The sequence below is a fragment of the Jaculus jaculus genome, chromosome 4, assembly GCF_020740685.1.
Source record: "Jaculus jaculus isolate mJacJac1 chromosome 4, mJacJac1.mat.Y.cur, whole genome shotgun sequence".
Taxonomy (NCBI): Eukaryota; Metazoa; Chordata; class Mammalia; order Rodentia; family Dipodidae; genus Jaculus; species Jaculus jaculus.
Genome location: NC_059105.1, coordinates 60,197,431 through 60,219,658, shown reverse-complemented (window position 1 = coordinate 60,219,658; position 22,228 = coordinate 60,197,431). Strand labels below are relative to the sequence as shown.

Below are 22,228 nucleotides of genomic sequence, written 5' to 3'. Positions count from 1 at the left end.
CTTCAGAGCATTTTGTTCAGAGATAGTATGGTGGGGAGGTGGTCCATCTACTCTGTGTCTATGCTCAGCCTCAGATCTTGACCAGCCAGCCTCAAATGCAGAACTATGGTTTCTACTTAGGAAAACAGGGGTTGAATGGCACCCTCTTTGTAATGGTAGTAGGCTCCTATTAGTGCTTTGTGTCAGGGTCTCTAAACCAGAGGCTGAAAATGTCACTACTGCTTGTATAGTAGTGCTATTTTAAGCAGTTAGTGCAGGGACTAAAGCAGCTTAATGCTCTATCTGGAAACCCATCCAGAGTATATTAAAATTGACATATAGTGGATATTTGTTTACTAGTGTCAATCAACTAAATGAAGATGTGGCCATTAGGGGTGCTTCCTGGAAATGAGGACATCTCAGTAATTCTTTTAGCCTCTGCCCTTCTTTTTCTATGGGGATAATATGAAGCTAAATGGGTCTGCATCCAGATGATATAACAGATTCCTTAGGAATTAGTCAGGATCTGTGAGAGTGACAGTGGCTTAAAAGACCGTTATTTCAGATGGATCCACAACTATGTTAAAGTCTCCAACAACATACCATTGACATAGAGAGTGACAGAACTCCTATTCCTCCCAGCTACAAAGGTATATTCGCCTGCATCACTATGCCTGGTCTCTGAGATAAACATCCGGTGGATTCTTCTCTCCACCACATATTGGTGTCGTTCTTGAACTTGGAAATTGATTTCAATGCCATCTTTATACCAGTGAGCATCAACATCGTCTTCATTGACCTCAAATTCAACAACAGCACGTTGTTTTTCAATAACCTGTTGATGGAACAACATAAAAAGAAAACTTAAAACTAATCTGGCTTATTGTGGTTAACCCGTTTCTACTACTGTGCAGATCAGGAAAGACAGATCATGACATTATAAGTTAGCTGATTATAGCACTTTTTGATTTTTATTGGATAACCATGGCAAATGATACCCACATTTTTGTAAGGAATCATACTTGTACTTGCATTAATGAGAAAGGTTGAACCCAATGAGACAATTATTTCATCTTTCAATGCTTATTTCTTAATAATTAATGAGATGATGGCATTTACCTTGGGAGAGTTTCAATTATTTATAGAGCTCTTTAAAGTAACTATTCAATCTGGTGTCATAGCATATGAACTGTGACATTGTGAGCTACATAGAGATTACTATTCTCAGTGTAAAAGTGAGGAAACCAAGATTTGGAATGAAAATAAGGGAGGGAAGACACAGCCAGGGTTTTTGAATCCACAGTGAAGACTTCTTCACTGTGGTCCAAAGGTCTGTAAAGCACGGTTCTCTCTGACAGTATGATGGAGGTGTACTCAAGATGTATTTCTTGGACCATATTTCTTCCATTTTTTTTTCATTTGTAACAATTGATACCCACAGGAGAAGCTAAGTAAATGTATAAGATGGAAAATGTGTTTCCTCAGCATCCTGAATCCAGCATTGCTCAGACTGGGATTTCTCTTAGACTCAGACACTAAATGTCTATACACTTGCCTCTCCATAGAGAGAACCTGAGAACATACCACCATGTTCTAAACTTTCTTAATTGTAATTGATGTGTGAACAACACAATTTAAATTTTAGTTCTTTTCTGATTAGTAATGCTTGTTAAGTAGCCATTTATGATATGGCAAAGTTTCTACAGCTGCTGTAAGTATTTAGAAAGCTGTTAAGGACATACTTTTTCCCTGTGTAGAAACTTCACTAAATTGTTGTCATCATAGAAATCTAAACAGTAGGAATAAGCTACTTTCAATCTTTAAAAATATTAGAGATGTTAAAAGTATATATATGATTAGATTAAGGACTAATGGTGATTTCTCCAAGAGTTCGGTATATGGACAATACCTGGACTTCCTTTTTGATACTTCGGATGCGAACGTCCCTGCCCTCTACAAAGAGGTTAGCAGTTGACATGTTGCCTCCTGCCACCACTGTGTACTGCCCAGCATCAGACATTCGTGTGGATGGGATCAGAAGACGGTGGACATATTTCTCCTTCTGAATCTTTATCCTATGGATAAACGGAAATAGGAACTTAATGGACATGATTCAAGGGAAAATTGAAATTAATGGAATATAGCCAGACAAAATAATGACCTGTCTTCTATCTGCAATTCTTGGCCATCTTTCATCCACTGGACAGTAATGTCAGGTTCAGAAACTTCACATTCAAACATGGCTCTCTTCTTTTCAAGAACTTTAATATCTTTAATGTGTTTCCTAAATTCTATGTGACGAGCTGGAAAACAGCATGTAAACGTTTTAATAGGTCTATTGTTAATGAATCCAAATACTATACAATTCACCTACTCAGGATATACCTTTCAATGACTTTCAGGATATGTTGATTTGTGCAACCACCACCCCAGTTTTTGAACATTTTCCCGAAAAAAGAACTTAGGCATCACTTAGCCATCACATTCCAGATGCTTCTGAACATCCCTCCCAAGACAGGCAACACTTGATCTATGTCTCAACAGACTTGTACATCAGGGATATTCTATATAAATGGTCCTTTGTGGCTGGCTTCTTTTACTTGGCATTGTTTCCAATGTCTATTCACATTGTAACATATGTTAGCACTTCCTTTTTATCTCTACTATCCCACTTATTTAGACATACCCCACTTTACTTATTCACTCATCATTTGATAGGCTAACATTTCATGTGACATATTTGACATTTTCCCCAAGATACAACCTCTATGAAACCATACCTTCCACATAAAGAGTGGCTGTTGACGTCGCCTTTCCTGCCACGAAGGTGTAGTCGGCAGCATCTCCGAAGTGCACATTCCTGATGTTCAGGGAGTGGGTCAGCTTCTTTGTCCTCATCTGACACCTGTCAGTTGATTTGATTTCCACACCGTTCTTTAACCATTTGTAAGAGATGCCTTCGTAGTTCACTGTCACCTCAAAAGTAATGGTGTCTTTTTCTTCAGCGTTGATATCCTTCAGCATGGATGTAATCATGATTGCTGCAAGGGGCGAAAGAAAAAGCACCCATGTTGATTTCAGGTAAAGGGGATATGTGCTAGAGCAAGAGCAGAATGGAAGCTTGGAATGGTTTTTAGTCTGTGTACTAATGTGATTATTATTTAGAGAAGTCAACTTTGAGGCCATTCATGCATAAGACAAGGCAAACAGACAGGAGCAGAAGGATCAAGTGATAGACCCTGAAGGATCATTCTAGATTTTTCTCTTTTTAGTTTAATTTAATTTTTCAATTAGCATACAGACATGTAGCTGTCATCCATTCTTTTTTTTTTAAATTTAATTTATTAGTTTTCTTTTCAGTAAATACAGGCAGTTTGGTACCATTATTTAGGCTCATCTGTGATCTACCCCCTCCCATTAGACCCTCCTTGTTAATGAAAATGGGTCGTGCATTGTGGAGTTAGCCCCCAGTTATTGGTATGATAAATGTCTCGGCAAATCATGACCCAACATGTGACTCTGACATTCTTTCCACCCCCTCTTCCGCAAAATTTCCCTGAGCCATGTTGGATTCATTTTTGGTCTGCTTCAGTGCTGAGGTGTTGGGGGCCTCTGAGGCTCTGGCTGTCATCCATTCTTGCATTTTTAAATGAGTTTGTGTAGTAGATTCCCATCCCTCTCTTTTCTCCCTAACCCTCCTTTTTCTCCCTCCTCTCTCTCAATATCCTCCCCACTGCTGTTTACATGTCCTGTGTGTCCTTTCTTCCTCCTCCCCCTCTTCTTGCTCTTCTCTTTTTTCAATTTTTTTTTGTTATTTTTATTTATTTATTTGAGAGCAACAGACAGAGAGAGAAAGAGGCAGATAGAGAGAGGGAGAGAGAATGGACTGCCAGGGCCTCCAGCCACTGCAAACAAACTCCAGACACGTGCGCCCCCTTGTGCATCTGGCTAACGTGGGTCCTGGGGAGTTGAGCCTTGAACTGGGGTCCTTAGGCTTCACAGGCAAGCGCTTCACTGCTAAGCCATCTCTCCAGCCCTTGCTCTTTTCTTTACACTCGCTCCTGGTTACCATTTTCCTAGGTGACCTTTCAATGCTTCCATCAGCTGTGGAGAAGCTAATGCAAACCCAGAATGAACATGCTCTATGTGTCTGTACTATGAAGGACTTTGTTGAATAAATAAATGGTTGTGAAGCCAAAGTGTAGGATATAGAATAAGTTTACTGAATATGTGCATGTGTGTTCAAGTACATATGTTTTTACTTACGTGTCACTGTCAGGGTGGCACTGACTTGGTCATTGCCACAGACAAATGTGTATTCTGCCGAGTCCTCAGTGCTGGTATTCATGATGATCAGTTGGTGAAGTTTTCCCTGCACAACTATCTTGAACTTTTCACTCATCTCAATTTCCACACCATTCTTCAGCCACATGGAAGGGACATTGAAGTGAGACACCTCACACTCAAAGGAGGCAGTTTTTGTCTCAGGTACCTCGATGCTCTTCATGGTTTTTGTAATATGTAATGCTTAAGAAAAAAATCAGAAGGCACTTCAGTTAATCTATTTTATCTTTAAAATCAACTAAGCCGAACAAAGAAGCGAATGAATAGAAACCATCTAGGGAAATGTTCGAGGGGCTCCCAGATACTCACTCTCCACAAACAACTTTGCTTTGCACTCCAGCTGTCCCACCACGGCTGTGTACTCCCCTGCATCAGAGGGGGAGATGTTCTGCAGCATGAGCTTGTGTACCTTCCTCTCCGATACCAGCCGGTGCTTGTCGCTTGGCTTAATCTCCACATTCTTATGGAACCATTTGACTGGAACTGTGTCATGGGAAACACTGACTTCAAAGGCAACAGTGGCATTTTCCAAGGCAGTCACGTCCTTTGGCTTTTTAATGATCTTGACAGCTAATGAGGAAAGTTGGAGAAATTCAATAATGTGATGTACTTAGTGGTAACCAGTAGTCAGCTACTTGGAAAATGTTTATAAGTCAACTTACTCTCCACATGCAGCCTGGCACTGGCTCCCAGCCTTCCAAGCTTGAAGCCATAGACAGACTCATCTGCAATGGCACAGTTTTTAATTCTCAGGGAGTAAAGTGTTCCTTTTACTGAGATGTCATACTTGTCATTGGAAGTGAGTACAACTCCATTTTTTATCCACTGGACACCTTTGACGTCAGGGTGTGTGAGCTCAACAGTGAAGACGGCATCCTGGGTCTCTGTCACCGTGAGGTTCTTCAAAGTCTTCTTAATTTTGACAGCTGAAGATAAATGAATGAATTCTTTAGCAAATATCAGCAATGAACAGAAAGCAAACGAAGTCCTCAGCATGCTCAGAGCCCATTCATCTTGTGAGAGAATGGTTAACAAAACTTTTATCGTTATGCAATGCCTCACTTTAAAAGGCATGCAGAGATTTAGGGAAACCTGAGATCCAGTTGGACATGGACATTGCCTAATGATTTTTCTATACCTGACTGAGATAAAGTTCACATATCCAAGTACTAGTAGCTTAATAGACTAGAAAAGGGTGAAAGAGGAATAGGGAATCAATCTGATGTAGCCGTTTGTTAGACCCTAAGAAATGGTTTTAAAAATAAGGAATTTTGGTAAAAGGCTCAGGAAAGTGTTTAGAAAATTAATAATAACTTTAGGAAGTGAAGAATTATATCACTCAAAATGATCATACCGTTTGACTTTCAAAATGGTAAGAGCTAAAGTAATATTATTTGGAAAGTATAAGCCTGTAATTCTAACACTGACCTTCAACTTTCAGTTTGGCAGATGTTTTGGAAGTGGCCACCTTAAAGGTATATTCTCCTATGTCCTCCAACTTGGCAGCAGCAATGACAAGTCTCCTTTTGTGGCCATCAGATTCACTTCTGATGTTGTTACTCAGACTCAGGTGTTTGCCATCCTTCAACCATTCACCTTCGGAATCTGGGTTGGCAACTTCACATTCAAATATAGCTTCCTGGGATTCAGCTACTGTCTGGTCTGTGAGTGGCTTGGAGATGGCCCCTCCTTTGTAACAAGAGAAGTACACATGTGAGTACTTAAAAAATATTTACAGAATAAAGAAGTCTTTGGATAGATATGAAATTTAAATCCATGATTTTGAGCATGCAATAATATTATTTTACTCATATACATATATACATATATATATACATATACATACATACATACATACATACATACATACATACATACATACATATATATATATATATATATATATATATATGGAGAGAGAGAGAGAGAGGTAGAGCTAGAGCCAGAGAGTTAGAGAGACACAGAGAGAACCACAGGAATCCCTTACTTTAAACATAACTAATAATCAAGGAAAACATTGGAAAGGACACAAAGAAAAACAACTGTTTAATACAGAATTCTGAGACTCATAATGCACAATATGCCACATGGATGGACTTAAATCTAATTCTTTCTAGTCAAAGCATGTTACTTGGTCCTTTAAGGATTATTTCATAAAACTGTGCTTGATATTTGAGAAAAAAATGCTAAGCAAAACATCAAAGTCCTTTATGTGCTTTTTGTTTTTATAATTTTTTAAAAAATTATTATTTTTATTTATTTATTTTTTATTTATTTGCAAGCAGAGAGTGAGAGAAAGAGGGAGAAAGTGAGAGAGAATAGAATGGGTGCACCCTAGGCCTCTAGCCATTGTAAATAAACTCCAGATGCACGCACCACTTTGTTCATCTGACTTATGTGTGTACTGGGGAATTGAACCCAGGTCATTAGGTACTGCAGGAAAGTGCGTTAACCACTGAACCATCTCTTCAGCCTCTTTTTGTTTGGTTTGAGACAGTGCCTCACTCAGTAACATTGGCTTGCCTCAAACTCACTGTGGTCTTTCTGCTTCTGCCTTTGAAGTGCTGGGATTATAGGCATGAACTGTTATACTCAAATTGTATTACTATTTTTAGAAGAAACATTAACTATGATTCTTGTATATGAAGTCACTATGTTAATTAATGTCATAGGTCCTATAAAGTTTTAACATTGGCTGAACCCTCATCACTACTGGAGGAAATAACAATTGCTTTACTATTTAGTTCTTTAAGTATCTATTTCTCTAAGTTCTTAACTGTTCAAGAAAAATACACATCCATTTCATTTTTTGTGTTGGGTTATGGCCTATGGAAGGTAATTTTAAAATGTTGAATAAACTTACATAGGAACTAATAACTTTAAAAAACATGATATTTACATCAAACTTATCAGAATGTAAAACCTGCTGTTTTGTTTTATAAATCTTTTACGGCCACATGTCTGAGGAAATTTCATATGATAAAATATAAACCATGAAATTTTCATACAAAATAGAACATTTTTTTAGCCATATGACTTGCTCTTCTATCAAAAGAATTTAATTTATTAATAATTAAAATTGTAATGACCCAAAAAATTAATCATAATCACATTTATTTATTTGTTGACAATTGGTATATAATTTTCATTCTTCTAAAGCTAAGGATTTCTGAATGAAAAGGTTTTTTCTGAATGAAAGGGTTTTTATTTCTATTTCATATTGTAAGAGATACATAGATGCATTGAGTTATATTTTTTAAATATTCGCTAAGTCTATAAAACACTTGAAAGAAATAAGAGAAAAATGTTTGAAGCATGAATACTTAAAAATAGGGATGGAGAGATTGCTTAGTGGTTAAGGCATTTGCCTGAAAAGCCAAAGGACCCAGGTTTAATTCTCCAGGACCCGCATAAGCCAGATGCACAAGGTGGCACATGTATCTGGAGTTCATTTGCAGTGGCTAGAGGCCCTGGTGAGCCAATTCTTTCTCTCTCTCAAATAAACAATTATAAATAAGCTATTAAAATGTTTTAAGAAAAGAATAGTTAAAAAGAAACCAATCTTTAGAGAATCAAAGTTAAGCTCAATTCAGGAAACATTTATGGATCATCTACAACATGGAGTCCACAGAGATGAGACAGAAGCACGTCCATGTTGAAGGAGTGGATGTTCTGGGCAAAGGAAACTGGGAACAAGAGTCACACCTAAAAGCATCCTAAGGTTGGAGGAAGAAATTAATTTATCAATGTGAGGAGATTAAGGAAAGTCCTAATGAAGGAGGTGGCATCTGAGGTAGGATTGAGTGGACACTCACACTAGCTTGGTATAGACACAGGCCAGTGTAAGCAAAGGCATGACACTGGAAAATGGATGGGAATTTTCATGATTTGGACAGCAGTTCCTGAAATTAAAACTCCTTATCCACATGGGGACTGAAATTGAACGATAAATGTACAAACCTGCCACAGTAAGTTTTCCAGATGTCATATTCTCTCCAGCATAGAATGTATACTCTCCTTCATCATCTTTCATCATATTTAGAACTGTTAGTTTATATATTTTCCCATGAGCTTCAATTTTATATTTAGAGCTGGGTTTGATTTCTGTGTCCTTAAAATTCCACAAGACATCAATGCCTGAATGGGACAGTTCAACCTCAAAGACTACATTTTGAGTTTCTGTGCAAGTCAGGTCACGAAGACCTCGGATAATTTTAATTTCTAGGAAAAACAAAATGATTTATTACTTATTATCATGGTGCGGAAGTAAAAGGCTTCAAATAATGATGAATGCAATGGAACATCTCTTACTTTCTACAGAAAGGTTACAGCTGGTTTCAACTCTGCCAACCATCAGCTTGTAGGGTCCTTCATCGGAAGCGTGAGTTCGGTTAATCACGAGTCTCTGCTTAGTGCCCTTGACAATGGCTTGTACACGATCATCAGGCTTAATTTGTTCATCATTTAGGTACCATTTAACAGATGTCACATCAGGGACTGAGACCTTGCATTCAAGTACAGCCTTGGTGCCTTCAATCACGTTGACATCTTTAAGAGGTGTTATCACATCAACACCTGCACAAGCGACACATTCAAAAGAATGACATGAATGTGCATTTTGTTTACAACATATGCTCATTAAAGTTCTCTAACTTATTTGCCTCACTTGCTTCAATTGAACACAAGATAAGGATTGAAGATGTAGCTCAGTGGTAAACGGCTTGCTTAGTATGTATGGGACCCTGAATTTCTTACTTGGCCCATAAAAAATATAATAAAAACAAGAAGAAGCATAAAGCCACTCACTATAAACAGAGACACGTCCACTGGTAGAGAGTCCAAGGGAAGGAATGGTGAAGGAGTAGTTTCCAGCATCTTCTTTCGTCATGTCTTCAATAAGCAGCATGTGGGACTGTTTGTCTATCACAATGTGAACCCTGTCACTGTGAGGCACTTCCTGGCCATCTTTCATCCAGATGCCTTCTACATTTTCTAAGGAGACCTTGACTTCAAGCTGGACAATGTCACCCTCGCAGACTTTTTGATCACTAAGTCCTTGTAGAATAGCAATGGGGCGGGCTGTGAAAGGTGGGGAGAAAAGAATGTCATCTTTTTTTTTTTTTTTTTTTTTTTTAATCAGCAAACCATGCTGCCATCAGCCCACTGTGGCTCACAGGGGTGGGATGACTTACGTTTCATCTTAAGTCGGCATGCTGTCTTCTTCCCATCCACCACAAAGCTGTATTCTCCCTGGTCCTCCTTAGTCACATCCTTGACAGTGAGGTTCTGACGCCCACGGCGGGACGTGATTGAGTATTTACCATTGGATTTAAGTTCCACGCCTTTGTGATACCATTTTCCTTCTATATTTTCTGGGGATACGATACACTCTAACTCTCCTGAGTATGACTCTGGAACTTCTATGTCCTGAAGTTCTTTCACAAACTCAACAACTGCGCCTGAAATACAATAATACATTATTTTCTTAGGACAGTTAGGCAACTAGACTTTGAACTGAGACAATGTCTTGCATATCTCCTATCAACCCCATACTTTTTGGAATAGTTTCAGTAGTTACTTATTTGTGGACATAGACATTTTCAATTAAAAAGTTATTTCATTTTTTAAAATTATTTTTTGATGCACAGAGGTGCATCTCAAATGAAAAGTATTTTACAGTAGAGCATGAAGATAATGTTGCCTTAAAAATCTGAACTGCCAAGATTCTTAATTAAGAATATAAATTGATGGCTCTCACTATGAGGCTTATACCTCATTCCCAAAATTACTATTTCTATGAAATTTTATCACAGAGTGCATGTGATTTTAAGATGCCAGTAAAAAGTGCAGTCATTAGTTCTTACCTTCAACACTAAGTTTTGCTGTGGTTTTGATATTTTCATCTTCCACGAGCACACAGCTATAGTCGTCAGCATCAGATGTGTCGACGGTCAGCACAGAGAGGAAATGAACCTTTCGGTCAGAGTGCATCCTGTATTTATCTCCCGAGTGAATTTCCACACCATCTTTATACCATTTCACTTTGACAAACGGTTCTGAAGTTTCACATTCAAAGGTTGCCATGGTGTCTTTTTCCTTAGCAACAACATCTTGTAATTCCTGTGTGAAAGTGATCAATTGCTTGGCTACAAAGAGAAAAGAGAGAGAGAGGGGGGGGGGGGAGAGAGAGAGGGAGAGAGAGGACACTATTTATTCACAATTTGGGTAATGGCAAAAGTAAAATTGAAAAAAATGCAGCAAGGGGGAATTTGTGGGCATTCAGGGATAGCACTGCTAAATGAAATAGCTTCCAAGTACCTTGGACAAGTAAGAAAGCATGACTGGAGGTTTCCCCAGCTATGTTGATGGCTTTGACCATGATGCTGGCAGAGTCCTCGGCAGTCACATCTCTGATGACGAGTTCGCAAACATTGTCTTCTGGCCAGTACCAGTAGATTCGGTCGGAGCGTTCAATTTTCACGCCGTTTTTGTACCATTCACATTCAGGGTCTGGTTTCCCCACGACTCGTACCCTGAAGTGAGCATCAGATCCTTGGCCGACTGTCTGGCTTTGGATTTTTTCAAAGATCTTGGGGGCCTCCATACTAGGGCTGAGTTCAATTCTGTCAGGCTTAAAAGTTGGAATTGTGATTCTGCCTTCTTCCGCGAGGGCTTTCTTCTCCTCTTCCGTTAGCTCTCTCGTCCAGTGGAGAAGTTCATCTTTTGTCTTCTTGAGGAGCTCTTCATAGGACTCATCCTTCTTCCGAGACTTGAGCTCCACGGCAGTGATGGCCTCGTAGTAGCCCTCCTCTGTCCTGCGCTTGAACTTGCTGCGCAGCTCTTCTGACTCTTCAGATACCTTCTCGTGGGTAATTCTTTCAGCCCTTTTCAGCTTCACAATTTCTTTGGTTTCACTGGTGTCCACCGGCTTGTCTACCTTTTGCACTTCAAACTGAAGTTTTCCCGCTTCATGTACGTGAAACTCAGGCCTCGGTTCGGGAGCTCGCCTAAGGACAGATCTGAAATCTTCTCTTTGTTGGATCTCCAGTTTCACTTTGTGCTCAGTCACACCCTCAGGGTTTTCAGCAGTGACCCTGACTTCTCCTGTGTCATATGATTTGCAGTCTACGATGTCTAGATAATGAATACCATCATAGCGAACCCTGAACCTTTTGCTTTTGCGGATGAGCTGTCCGTTGAGGTACCAGTTGACCTTGGGCTGAGGGTAGCCTGTCACTCGGCAGCGGAATCGAGCTGTCTCCCCTTCGAGGACTCTCACAGGCTCTGGGAACAAGACGATGTCTGGCTTTTGCTTTTCTTTCTGATCTACTGTTACGCCTGTAAGGGCACCTTCATGAGCCATCCTCTCTAATTCTTCAATTCTCTGTAAGCCTTTCCGCCCCTCCGGCAGCTGAGATTCTTCCACCAGACTTTTCTCGTCTTTTACGATCAGGGTAGCGGATGTATGGTCTGTTCCGTATTTGTTGGTGGCTCTGCAAGTGATGACACCACTGTCTCTGGAATATGCAACTGCATAATCAAGGCTGCAGTACCCAAACTCATTAATCATACGGAGTCTGTTGGCTGCTTCCAGTGGCTTTCCATCATGGAGCCATTCGACCACCATGGTGGGGTCGCCGATTGGTGTCAGTCTGCATTCAAAGTGGGCAGGTCCAAAGCGCTTAAGTCTTAAGGAAGTGAGTTTCTTTTTGAAAAAGGGTTTCTGTTGTTTCTCTTTGTCATAAAGGTCACCCTCTTCCCATTGCTCCTGTCCATATCGCAAATGGAGGGGCTCCAGCTCGGGAGCTGCGATCTCCTTGGCTCGGTAAGTCCCTCGTGGGATGATCAATTTCCTCTCTGGTTCAGGCTCTGCAAACTCAACTTCAACGTTGACTTTGCACCGTGTTGTGTCTCGGCCAGCCTTGTTGATAGCTGTGGCAGTGTACCAGGCAGAGTCCTGGCTGACAGTGGAATCGATTCGAAGGGCAGCTTCTCCTCTGGTTCCTTCAATCCTGCAAAGCCATGAAAAAGAAAATCATTCATACAGAAATAGTACTGCTTCATTGGCTACGGGATTTGTATAAAAAGCTTAGTTTGTCACTTATACCCTAAATTACCTGATTCTTGGGTATTTGTGAGGCACAATGATGTCACTGTTCTTCAGCCACACAATGTCAGGGTTGGGGTTACCCGTAGCCTTGACTTTCATTTCAAGATGGGAACCTTCCTTAATGTTGACATTTTTAAGTTTTTCCACAAATGCTGGTTTTATCTGATGTTCCACAGCTGAAAGAGAAAAGCCATTAAGTTTGAAATACCGTTATACAATACGTTTATAACCCACACAGTTTATTTCTATTTTAGTAAACCTCTTGTTTCATTTTACCTTCCACGCTTAGCATCACTGAAATTGTAGATTTTCCTGCTCGATTTTGGGCAACCACAGTCCATTCTCCAGAATCACTGGGTGACGCAGGGACAATAATCAGTGACTGGGTCCCATCTTCTTTTATGACGACTTTATGTGTATAGTCATTGACAATTTGCTGGCCTGTCATAAATTAAGTAAATTTGGAAACATGGTTTTAAATATTTTTTAAAAAAGATTATTGGATGTACACACACAAACTTGTTTTGTGTTTATAATTTTTGAGCAAATGATTTAATTCTTACCATTATGAAACCAGAATGTTTCTGGCATGGGTCTACCCACAACCTTTAAATCAAATCTGGCAGTTTGTCCTTCTAAACATTTGAAAGAAGCAGGTTTTAACACAAAGACTGGCTTATACAGTCTCTCCAGTTGTGACTCATCTGTTTCCTCCAGCCTACGTCCAGGAGACATCCTCGCAGGGGACATCCTCGCAGGGGACATCCTCGCAGGGGACATCCTCGCAGGGGACATACGTATAGGAGACCTGCTCACTGAACGTGGAGACACAGACCTAAATAGCAAAGTGAAAATGGAATAGTTCCATGAAACTCATAAAAAAAAAACCACACACACACAGTAAAAGAAACCTCTTTCTTCTTTGTCTTATTTGTTAATACTATTGTAGAATTTTCAGCAGATTTTGCTGAGTACCTCAACTCACTGAAATCCAAAGTAGAATATAATATTATTGCCCTAAAGCTACTCTTTTTTCTTTCTCAAAATATTTATTAAATTTTTATTTATTTGCATATGGCGCAGTGTGTGTGTGTGTGTGTGTGTGTGTGTTTGCCAGGATCTATTACTGCTGCAAATGAATGCCAGACCTTTGAATCAGTTTTTGTGTCTGGCTTATGTAAAAGGCTTGGGGATTGAAGTCAGGTCAGTTTTCAACTACTGAGACCTCTTCCCAGCCCCATACTGTTTTTTTTTCTTAAATTAATTAATTAATTAATTTGTAAGAGGAAAGAGAGAAAGAGATTGGGGTGTGTGGGGGAGAGAATGGGCATGCCAGGGCCTCAAACCACTGCCAACAAACTCCAGATACATGCACCACTTTGTACATCTAGGTTTCCATGGGTACTGGGGAATTGAACTCAGGTTGTTAGGCTTTGCAGGCAAGTGCCTTAACTGTTCAGCCATGTCTCCTGCCCAAGACTCTTTTTTCCCCCATATTCTTTTCTTAATCCTTAGTTCTATATCCTTATCTCAACACATTGATGTTCCAAGACTCAAATTCTTGAAACTGTCTTTAACACGTTTTTTCATAATCACCTCAAAGTAGTCATTTTACCTTTCTAGTCCAACTATCAAACTTTAAAAAAAATTTTTTTTTATTTATTTGAGAGTGACAGACATACAGAGAGAGAAACAGGCAGATAAATAGAGACAGAGAATGGGTGCACCAGGGTCTCCAGGTGCACCAGGGTCTCCAGCCACTGCAAATGAACTCCAGATGTACATGTCACCTTGTGCATCTGGCTTAGGTGGGTACTGGGGAATTGATCCTCAAACCAGGGTCCTTAGGCTTCACAGGCAAGTGCTTAACTGCTAAGCCATCTCTCCAGCCCCCACAAAATTTTAAAATAAATATTGGTTGGTTTAATAAATCAATGAATAAATCTATGAAACAAATTATAATATGCTGAATTTTTTTTTTTTTCAAGATAGGGTTTCACTCTAGCTCCGGCTGACCTGAAATTTACTATGTATCTCAGGGTAGCCTTGAACTCATGGCAATCCTCCTAGCTCTGCCTCCCAAGTGCTGGGATTAAAGGCCTGCTCCACCATGCCCAGCTAAAATATGCTGATTTTTACCTAAGACAAAAATGAAGAAATTTAATTTGCCAACAAAACAAAGCAAAGCCAAATTTTACATCCAGACTGGCTTGCATTTAGAATACTGGTACCATCACTGTCATGCAATTTCTAAAGATTCCCAGAGCCTCAGTGTTCCCAGTTTTAAAACAAGAATAACAATGAGTATATTGTGAGGTTGCTATAGGAATTAAGAATAACTTCCTTAATTTAAGTTTTTTTGTTTATTTTTATTTATTTAGTTGAGAGCAACAGACAGAGAGAGAAAGAGTCAGAGAAAGAGAAAGAATGGGTGCACCAGGGCCTCCAGCCACTGCAAATGAACTCCAGATGCGTGCGCCCCCTTATGCATCTGGCTAACGTGGGTCTTGGGGAATTGAGCCTCGAACTGGGCTCCTTAGGCCTCATAGGCAAGCGCTTAACCATTAAGCCATCTCTCCAGCCCAACTTCCTTAATTTAAATATTAAATAAACAAGAGATATTTTATATAAGATTTAATATTAGAAAAATAGTGTGCTACACTGGTGAAAATTCTTTGTTCATCTAACATAGGAACAAGATATAAAAACTTCTGGCAATTGTCAGTACAGCCAGTGGAATGCTTCTGGACTGTCTCAACACTCAATGCATTTCTTATTTTGTATTGCTTTTGTATTTGTACCCTTAGGGTAGCAATTCACCACTGGGATGTCTGGTGTTTTGAAACGATTCAAATCCTACACAGCTCTAATTAGTACAAAAGTCTTACCTGATTCTGCTCATTGGTTCTGGTGTGGGTATGTAAGTTGGAGCGCCAAGAGGTGCAGCAGGTTCTACATATAGCTTCCCTGAGCAAATTGCATTTCCTTTAATATTGCTGGCAAATGCTGTATAAATCCCTTCATCTTCTGGAAGGACAACCGGTATACGCAGACTAGCTCTGCCATCTTGCAGAAAGTCCATTTGATATCTCTCTCCATGTCTGATGCGCTTTCCATCTTTATACCATGCAATCTACAAAGAACGCCAAGCAAGTTCAGCATTAGGATACAATAGTTATGACCAGCTTCTTTGTGTCTTTATTATGGCATGGGGACACATGTCCATAAATGCTTATATCTTACCTTGGGTAATGGGTACCCAGACATTTTGCAATGAAAAGTGACACCCATCCCCTCTAGAATTCTATAATTCTTGATTCTTATATCGAATCCTGATTCAATAGCTTCAGATTCAGAAATGTCGACTGCCATTTTTTCCTCGCCATCTTCTTCAAGAAGTTCTTCTAGTGTAGTCTTTATGATTCGGTATTCAATTTCTTTAATAAGTCTCTCTTCAAAAGAAGAAATATGAAATTCCTGTGCAGCAAAAACATGATGGTTGGTTAAAGAGATAAATCCTCACTGATAGAAATTGTTTAAGGATATCTATTAGCTTCAGAGTTATGGATTCATTGGCATTTTTAAGTGGGAGGAGAGTCTAGAAGGTTTCTTGGTTCAGGTTTGGTTTTAATCTGCATAGAAATTAACTTTACCAGTGAATACTATGACATCTTAAGAGTATTACCTGGAATATTCATCATACAGAGGGAGAGTATGTGAGAATGTGAGAGAAAGAGAGAGAGAGAGAGACAAAGAGAGAGATTAACATTATGGGCTTGATTATGCAAGTATTTGTCTTTTCTTGAATATAATATGGTCTATATTTCTAAAGTCATAGTTTCATTTTATATATGAATTTCTTTTTGAAAAATATTTTTATTTATTATTGAAAAAAAATGGAGGAGAGATTGAAGAGAGAATGGGTCTGTTGCTGCTGCCAGTGAATTTCGGATGCATGTCCCCCTTTGTGTGTATGGCTTTATGTGAGTACTGGGGAATCAAACCTGAGCTAGCAAGCTTTGCTTTCAGCTGTTGAGCCATCTTTTTTAGCTTACATATATGCAATTTATAATCTTTTAATTGCAGGTAGAATTTGTCAGACTTGGACCACAAATAGTTGAAGGTAAAAATATTCAACAAAAATGGAGTAGCTTGTTATACTCACTTGGTCTTCTACAAATGTTCTGACCACTATAGTATCTTTAGCCATTTTCTTCCTAATTAAAGCCTGTTCTTTTTCATACTCTTTTTCATAGTCAGAGTATCCAAATCCAGGTGCTGTTTCTCCAATTTTGGGTTCTTGAACAAACGTAGTCATTTGTGTCTGATAAAGCATTTCTTGCTGGGACTTCATCAGTGACTCATAATCAGCTATGAGGTAAGAACATAAGACAGTTTTTTTTGGATGGGGTATTGCCAAGCATTCCGACTCCTGCTCATTCAGGCAAGCCCTTCACTAGGGTAAGTTGATAATCAAAGTCTAGATTTTTCTAAATTTCTACTATCAAATTGTTCCATAAATATCCATTCGATTTTTATCTCAAATGAAACTTTCAGTAACAAGTAAAGCTATTTTTTTTAAATTTTTAAATTTTTATTTATTTATTTAGAGACAGACAGAGAGATGGAGAGGAAGGGAGGGACAGAGGGGGAATTGGCATGCCAGGGCCTGGAGAATTGAACCAGGTCCTTAGGCTTCATAGGCATGTGCTTTAGCTACTATACCATCTCTCCAGCCCAAGTAAAACCATTTTGAAGAGAATTTTACAGTATCTCTCAGTCTTTGGGATCTACTCTAGAGTGCTTCCTCAATTTGTGGAGTGGCTTTTATTAAACCATTTGTCTCTGTGGGTTTTCTGTGTGGTACCTATGAAGGTGCAGACAGATAAAAAGGTAGCTTCCTGTAAGGGATGTAGACTATATTAAGTGACACAGAATATGCAATAGTTAATTGCATATGTAAAAAGCTAACAGAGATTAATGGTGACCCATGGATACCTTTTGTTTGGTATTTACTAGTACTACAATCTTTCTTCCTCAAGTTATGATCAGTGAAAACCCTGATTTCAACCTTTTCTTTAAAATATTGTTAGCTCCAGCAACAGTAAGCTTGGCACATGCTCGCTCAGGAGGGAGGTACTGTCCCCTCAAGGCAAGGCATTGACCCCACTTTGCCGCTGTCTTCCTTGGGCTCATTCATCCTACCTGCCTGGGCCTGGAAAACAACTGGGTTTAGAATACATGCATCTTCAGAGAGCAGGAAACCATCTTCACCAAATGGAAAGTACTGCTTGGCCCTTCATGGATGAGCCCTCGTCTGGCGTTTGAAACCATGTGATCTGAGGCATTTTCTATGCAACTGAGGCAAAAGGAAGGGGGCCAAACTACACAAGTAGGTCGCTGTTGTGGATTTCTCTACAAAGATGCAGCTACTCTGGTGCACCTTAGCTCACAGAGTGTGCACAGAATTACAGAAGTGCACTAACCTTCTTCAAGTAAGGAGGCAGACGCAGAAGTTTCTCCATGCTTGTTACGAACGACAATAGTGTATTCTCCAGCATCATCAGCAAAAGTCATTGAAATCACCAGTTTACATTCACCGGTTTGCTTGTTATGACTCACTTTGTATCTTATGGAAATGAAAAAAAAAAGTCATAAATAACCCTTTTGAGGATAAAAGAGCTAAATTTATTTGCACATGGGTCTGTGGTATATAATTAAATAATTAGGATCATGTAATGAAGCACTACCAAAAAAGTGTTGAAAACTATGAAAATGCATGGCATGAGTAACAAGGACCAAATAGGTTAAATTTTTTTATTTTAAAAGATTATTCAGACTGGGCATGGTGGCACATGCCTTTAATCCCAGCACTTGTGAGGCAGACGTAGGAGGATCACAATGAGTTCAAAGCCACCCTGAGACTACAGAGTGAGCTAGAGTGAGACCCTACCTTGAAAAAAAAGTTATTCAGGGGTTGGGAAGATGGCTCAGCCATTAAGGTGCTTGTTTGCAAAGCCTATTGACACAGACTTCAGCTCCCAAACAGTCCATGTAAGCCAGACACAGAAAACTAGTGCAAGTTGCAAGTGTCTGGCATTTGATTACAGAGGCCCTTGATGTGCAAGTAAATATTTTAAAAAGAATATTGAGAATGACCCAATAGTGTGTACCAATAGTTCCCACTATATGATAACCTGAAGTTTGCTTGAGCCTAAGAGCTCAAGACCAGTCTGGGCCACACAGTGAGACCCTAGCTCAAAAACTAACAAAAACAGGAAAAAAATTTAAAAAATTTAAAAAGCCAATATTATTCAGAGTTTCTTTAAAATAAAATCATAGAATAGGATATAACATATGGAAAGATTGGCTTCAGTGCTTATGCTGACAGATGATGAATTCATTTAAATAGTAGGCATTTTCTCTGTGCATTATTTTGCTCATTATTTCATTTGAAGGGCAAATTAATAATTAGAACTATAAATTCTAAATGGTCTACTATTCAGTCTCTCATATACAACATGTCCTATTACTAAAATATGACACTCACATATTCAGATAATCAAGATGCCTTGATTCATTCAGTTGCAAAAATAAAGTACCTAGCATAGGTTTTCATGCATAACTAGCTTTCTTCATCATATGAAATCTTTTATTGTTTCGCAACTTAAATTATGGTATTTTTTATTGAATGTTCTTTCAAATACTTTCTAGAAGTGTGTGTAAAATTTCTATTATACTAACACTATTAATGAATTAAATTAGAATTATGAGCTGTATCTTCTGTCTGGTTTTATTACAAAGCTTTATTTCATACCAAAACTCTATATAAAGGTTAGGGATACAATTAAATGGTAGACCAGTTGTCAGGTATGCACAAGGCACTATATATTTAATCCCTAGTGCCACAAAAAATTAAATAAAAGCAAGCTCCCTGAACTGAATAAAAATATGAGAATACCTATGTTGTGATGATGGCTACAGCATGAGAGAGCCTGCATTTGGAGGTTGGTGGGAAAAGTAAGTTCTTTCTCTCTAGGCTTTATATCCCTATTTCATAAGTCACAGAAAACTCTATGATTCAGTTATCAAAGTACCTGTATCCAGTGGTGAGAGGAACGCCAGATTTTTTCCAGTATACATGGGGCTTTGGGTTGCCACCAACCTGGCATTCAAATACAATGCTCCCACCTTCCACCAGCTTCTGGACCACTGGCTTTGTAATGAAGAAAGGTGCAGCAGGTTCTCCAGGCCCTGCCTGTTCCTCTGTGATGCTGGTATCCATCATTACCACATCTCTGGACTCAACAAAGCTGGAAAGAGGATTACATTCTTATTAGCTACCGAGTTGCAATGAGTTGCTACTAAAGGAAAAACACATCCAAACTGTACTGCAATAGCAACTAATTGGTAAAAGAATGTTTTACCGTTTCTCTTCTGTGGCAAATTTCTCGGTCACAGTTGTTTCCTTTTCAAACTCTTCTGACACTGGAAGACAAAAGTTTCTCTTTGAAGTGAGCCATCCATGCTCTATTAGTGACCCTAGTTAGCACTGAGAGGTAACCCCATAATCTACCCATCTCCCACAAAGGTCAGCATTATAAGTGTGCAGAAATCATTCTGTGGAAAGGTATGCCTGCTGCTGAGAGCAGTGACAGAGACATTAAGACCAGGAAGGGCAGCCACTAACCTTGCACAGCCAGGTAGCAGGATGTGCTGACGGTTCCAGCCTCGTTCACAGCACTGCAGGTGAATCGCCCACTGTCTTCTGCAAAGGCTTCACGAATCATAAGACGAGCAATTCCACTCTGGAAGGTTATCTGGAAATCAATGGAACTTTCGATTTGGTAGTCTTCTCTGTACCATGTCACTTTGGGGGATGGGTATCCAGAAATGTGGCACTCCAAGGTGACAGATTCACCTTCTATGACAGTCACATTTTTTAAGCCCTGAAGAGAAAATAAAAAGAAAATAGATTGTTTGCATATTCATTAATCATCTCAATTCTTTTAACAAATATGAGTTTGGATTTAACACATTTTCATAGTCATGAAATGCCTTTGAATCAGAATTCCAAGAACTGTTAGTAAAAAATTTCTCCTGGAGATTGGAACAGTCATGATTTGAAATTAATGCCAGGAACTTCTAAGTCTCAGGGGTGAAATTACATTAATACCATATAACCAGGTAAGTCCATGCATATCCTTGCTTGTTCAAGTGCCAGTGATGGTGGAAGCCTCAACAGCCATCACTGCTGATGTGACCAAACTTTCCTATGCTGTCCCAAGCTAGACAATGTCCCTCTTGGAGGTTCTCCATCCACTGAGGTACATGTTACTTCTATCTTTTATTTTTAATTTTGTGTTCATTTTCTCTAATAGTAAAGCCAAGGCTTCAATGAGGGTTTGATTGGCTTTTATTTCTCCACCACTCCTGAAACAATGCCCTACACACCCCGGGAGCTCATTAGATCTGTGAAATGCAGGAATAAAGGTTGCTGTACAGAATCCCCCTTCTCCTTGCCAAACAGAGCAAGATGTAAAAGTGAGCATTAGTAAACTCTCTAATGCCATTATTTTAGAAGCTTGAGAAAGTGATCTTTGCATATTAAGGGGATTCTTAAATCAACACTGATAGCTTTACTCACCGAGACTAACGTGGGAGGAGTAACGGGAACCTCAGCTGGAGCAGGCACTCTTGCTGTTTCCGTTACCTGTGAATTTTACAAAGGATGTTACAATATGCTCCGCAGATGAATGGAAATTCCATGACTTTTGTATATGTGAAGTTAAAAAATATTTCTAGCCGAGCATGTTATTGCATGCCTTTAATCCCAGTACTCAGGATGCATAGGTAGGAGGATCCATGAGTTTACATGGAGACTACATATTGAATTCCAGAATAGGCTGGGCTAGAGTGAGACCCTACCTCAAACAAAGAACCATATATATATATATAAAATTCTGAATCGCACAACCACCCTTCTGCAGGCATGCTCGATAAACGCTGAGCACAGTGAAGGAGGGAGGCCATGTCAGCTGGCTGCTGCATAGCGCACAGTCATGACAGTGGGCAGGAAACGGCATTGCCCACTGACCCACCTTAGCTTCACGCCTGTGCAGGACTTCAAAGCGCTCTTCACGGAATGTGCTGTCGGCGATGCTCACCCCTACCTCCTTTTTCACCTCAATGCCAGCTTGACTTTTGTAAGTATCTGGTGTGTCAGCGAAGGGGAACTGTGGTGATGGGGTGGGCTCTGCCCTTACTCTGGCCTCACTGGGCTTCACAGTGGGAGCTTTCACCGATTTGGTGATCTTCTGAGCTGAAGTTGTGGTGGACAGCTCTTTCTGTAATGTGGCGATAGCACTACCAGCTATCGATGCCTAATGGAAGAGATGGAAGGTGTAAGCCATCATTCAGACACACTTGCCCCTGGCGGTTCAGTGCTGACCCTCATTCTACTTCCTCCCCACGTGCTGCTGTAACAGGCCTGTACCACCAGGCCAGGCTTCGGGGCTTCAGACTGTCCTCCTATGGTCCATTTTCTAATAGTCTCATTATTGCACTTAGAGACAATGAAAAGTCCAAGCCAATTATAAAACCTTTTTTTTTTTTCATTCCTGTTAGTTAGGAAATTATAAAAAATATCCTTTTTGAAGAACCTTTTATTTCCCCCAATTAATCATAAAAATTGTGAATTTTCTTTACTTGGGTCTCCCAATGAAGCCATGATAATGGGAAATCCAAAGGTGGATTTATTAAAATACTTGATAAATTCTAAAAATTACTTTTCAA

At 39.5% G+C, this 22,228-nt stretch overlaps 1 protein-coding gene across 5 annotated transcripts in view; it reads right to left on the bottom strand.

Moving 5' to 3' along the window:
- Nucleotides 1-22,228, bottom strand: part of Ttn (titin) — a 282,613-nt gene that overhangs the window by 238,618 nt on the left and 21,767 nt on the right. For all 5 annotated transcript variants that reach the window (XM_045148517.1, XM_045148518.1, XM_045148519.1 and 2 more), the window contains 26 exons: nt 21,535-21,816; nt 21,081-21,146; nt 20,124-20,382; nt 19,861-19,921; nt 19,531-19,746; nt 17,920-18,062; nt 16,599-16,804; nt 15,677-15,910; nt 15,322-15,566; nt 12,997-13,268; nt 12,710-12,874; nt 12,441-12,609; nt 10,642-12,335; nt 10,188-10,469; nt 9,516-9,782; nt 9,130-9,402; nt 8,635-8,898; nt 8,284-8,544; nt 5,752-6,012; nt 4,986-5,249; nt 4,633-4,893; nt 4,246-4,506; nt 2,760-3,020; nt 2,141-2,282; nt 1,889-2,054; nt 583-814 (listed from right to left, as the gene is read on the bottom strand). In XM_045148517.1, the coding sequence (XP_045004452.1) occupies nt 583-814; nt 1,889-2,054; nt 2,141-2,282; nt 2,760-3,020; nt 4,246-4,506; nt 4,633-4,893; nt 4,986-5,249; nt 5,752-6,012; nt 8,284-8,544; nt 8,635-8,898; nt 9,130-9,402; nt 9,516-9,782; nt 10,188-10,469; nt 10,642-12,335; nt 12,441-12,609; nt 12,710-12,874; nt 12,997-13,268; nt 15,322-15,566; nt 15,677-15,910; nt 16,599-16,804; nt 17,920-18,062; nt 19,531-19,746; nt 19,861-19,921; nt 20,124-20,382; nt 21,081-21,146; nt 21,535-21,816 (7,207 nt within the window). The remainder of the gene's footprint in view (nt 1-582; nt 815-1,888; nt 2,055-2,140; nt 2,283-2,759; nt 3,021-4,245; nt 4,507-4,632; nt 4,894-4,985; nt 5,250-5,751; nt 6,013-8,283; nt 8,545-8,634; nt 8,899-9,129; nt 9,403-9,515; nt 9,783-10,187; nt 10,470-10,641; nt 12,336-12,440; nt 12,610-12,709; nt 12,875-12,996; nt 13,269-15,321; nt 15,567-15,676; nt 15,911-16,598; nt 16,805-17,919; nt 18,063-19,530; nt 19,747-19,860; nt 19,922-20,123; nt 20,383-21,080; nt 21,147-21,534; nt 21,817-22,228) is intronic.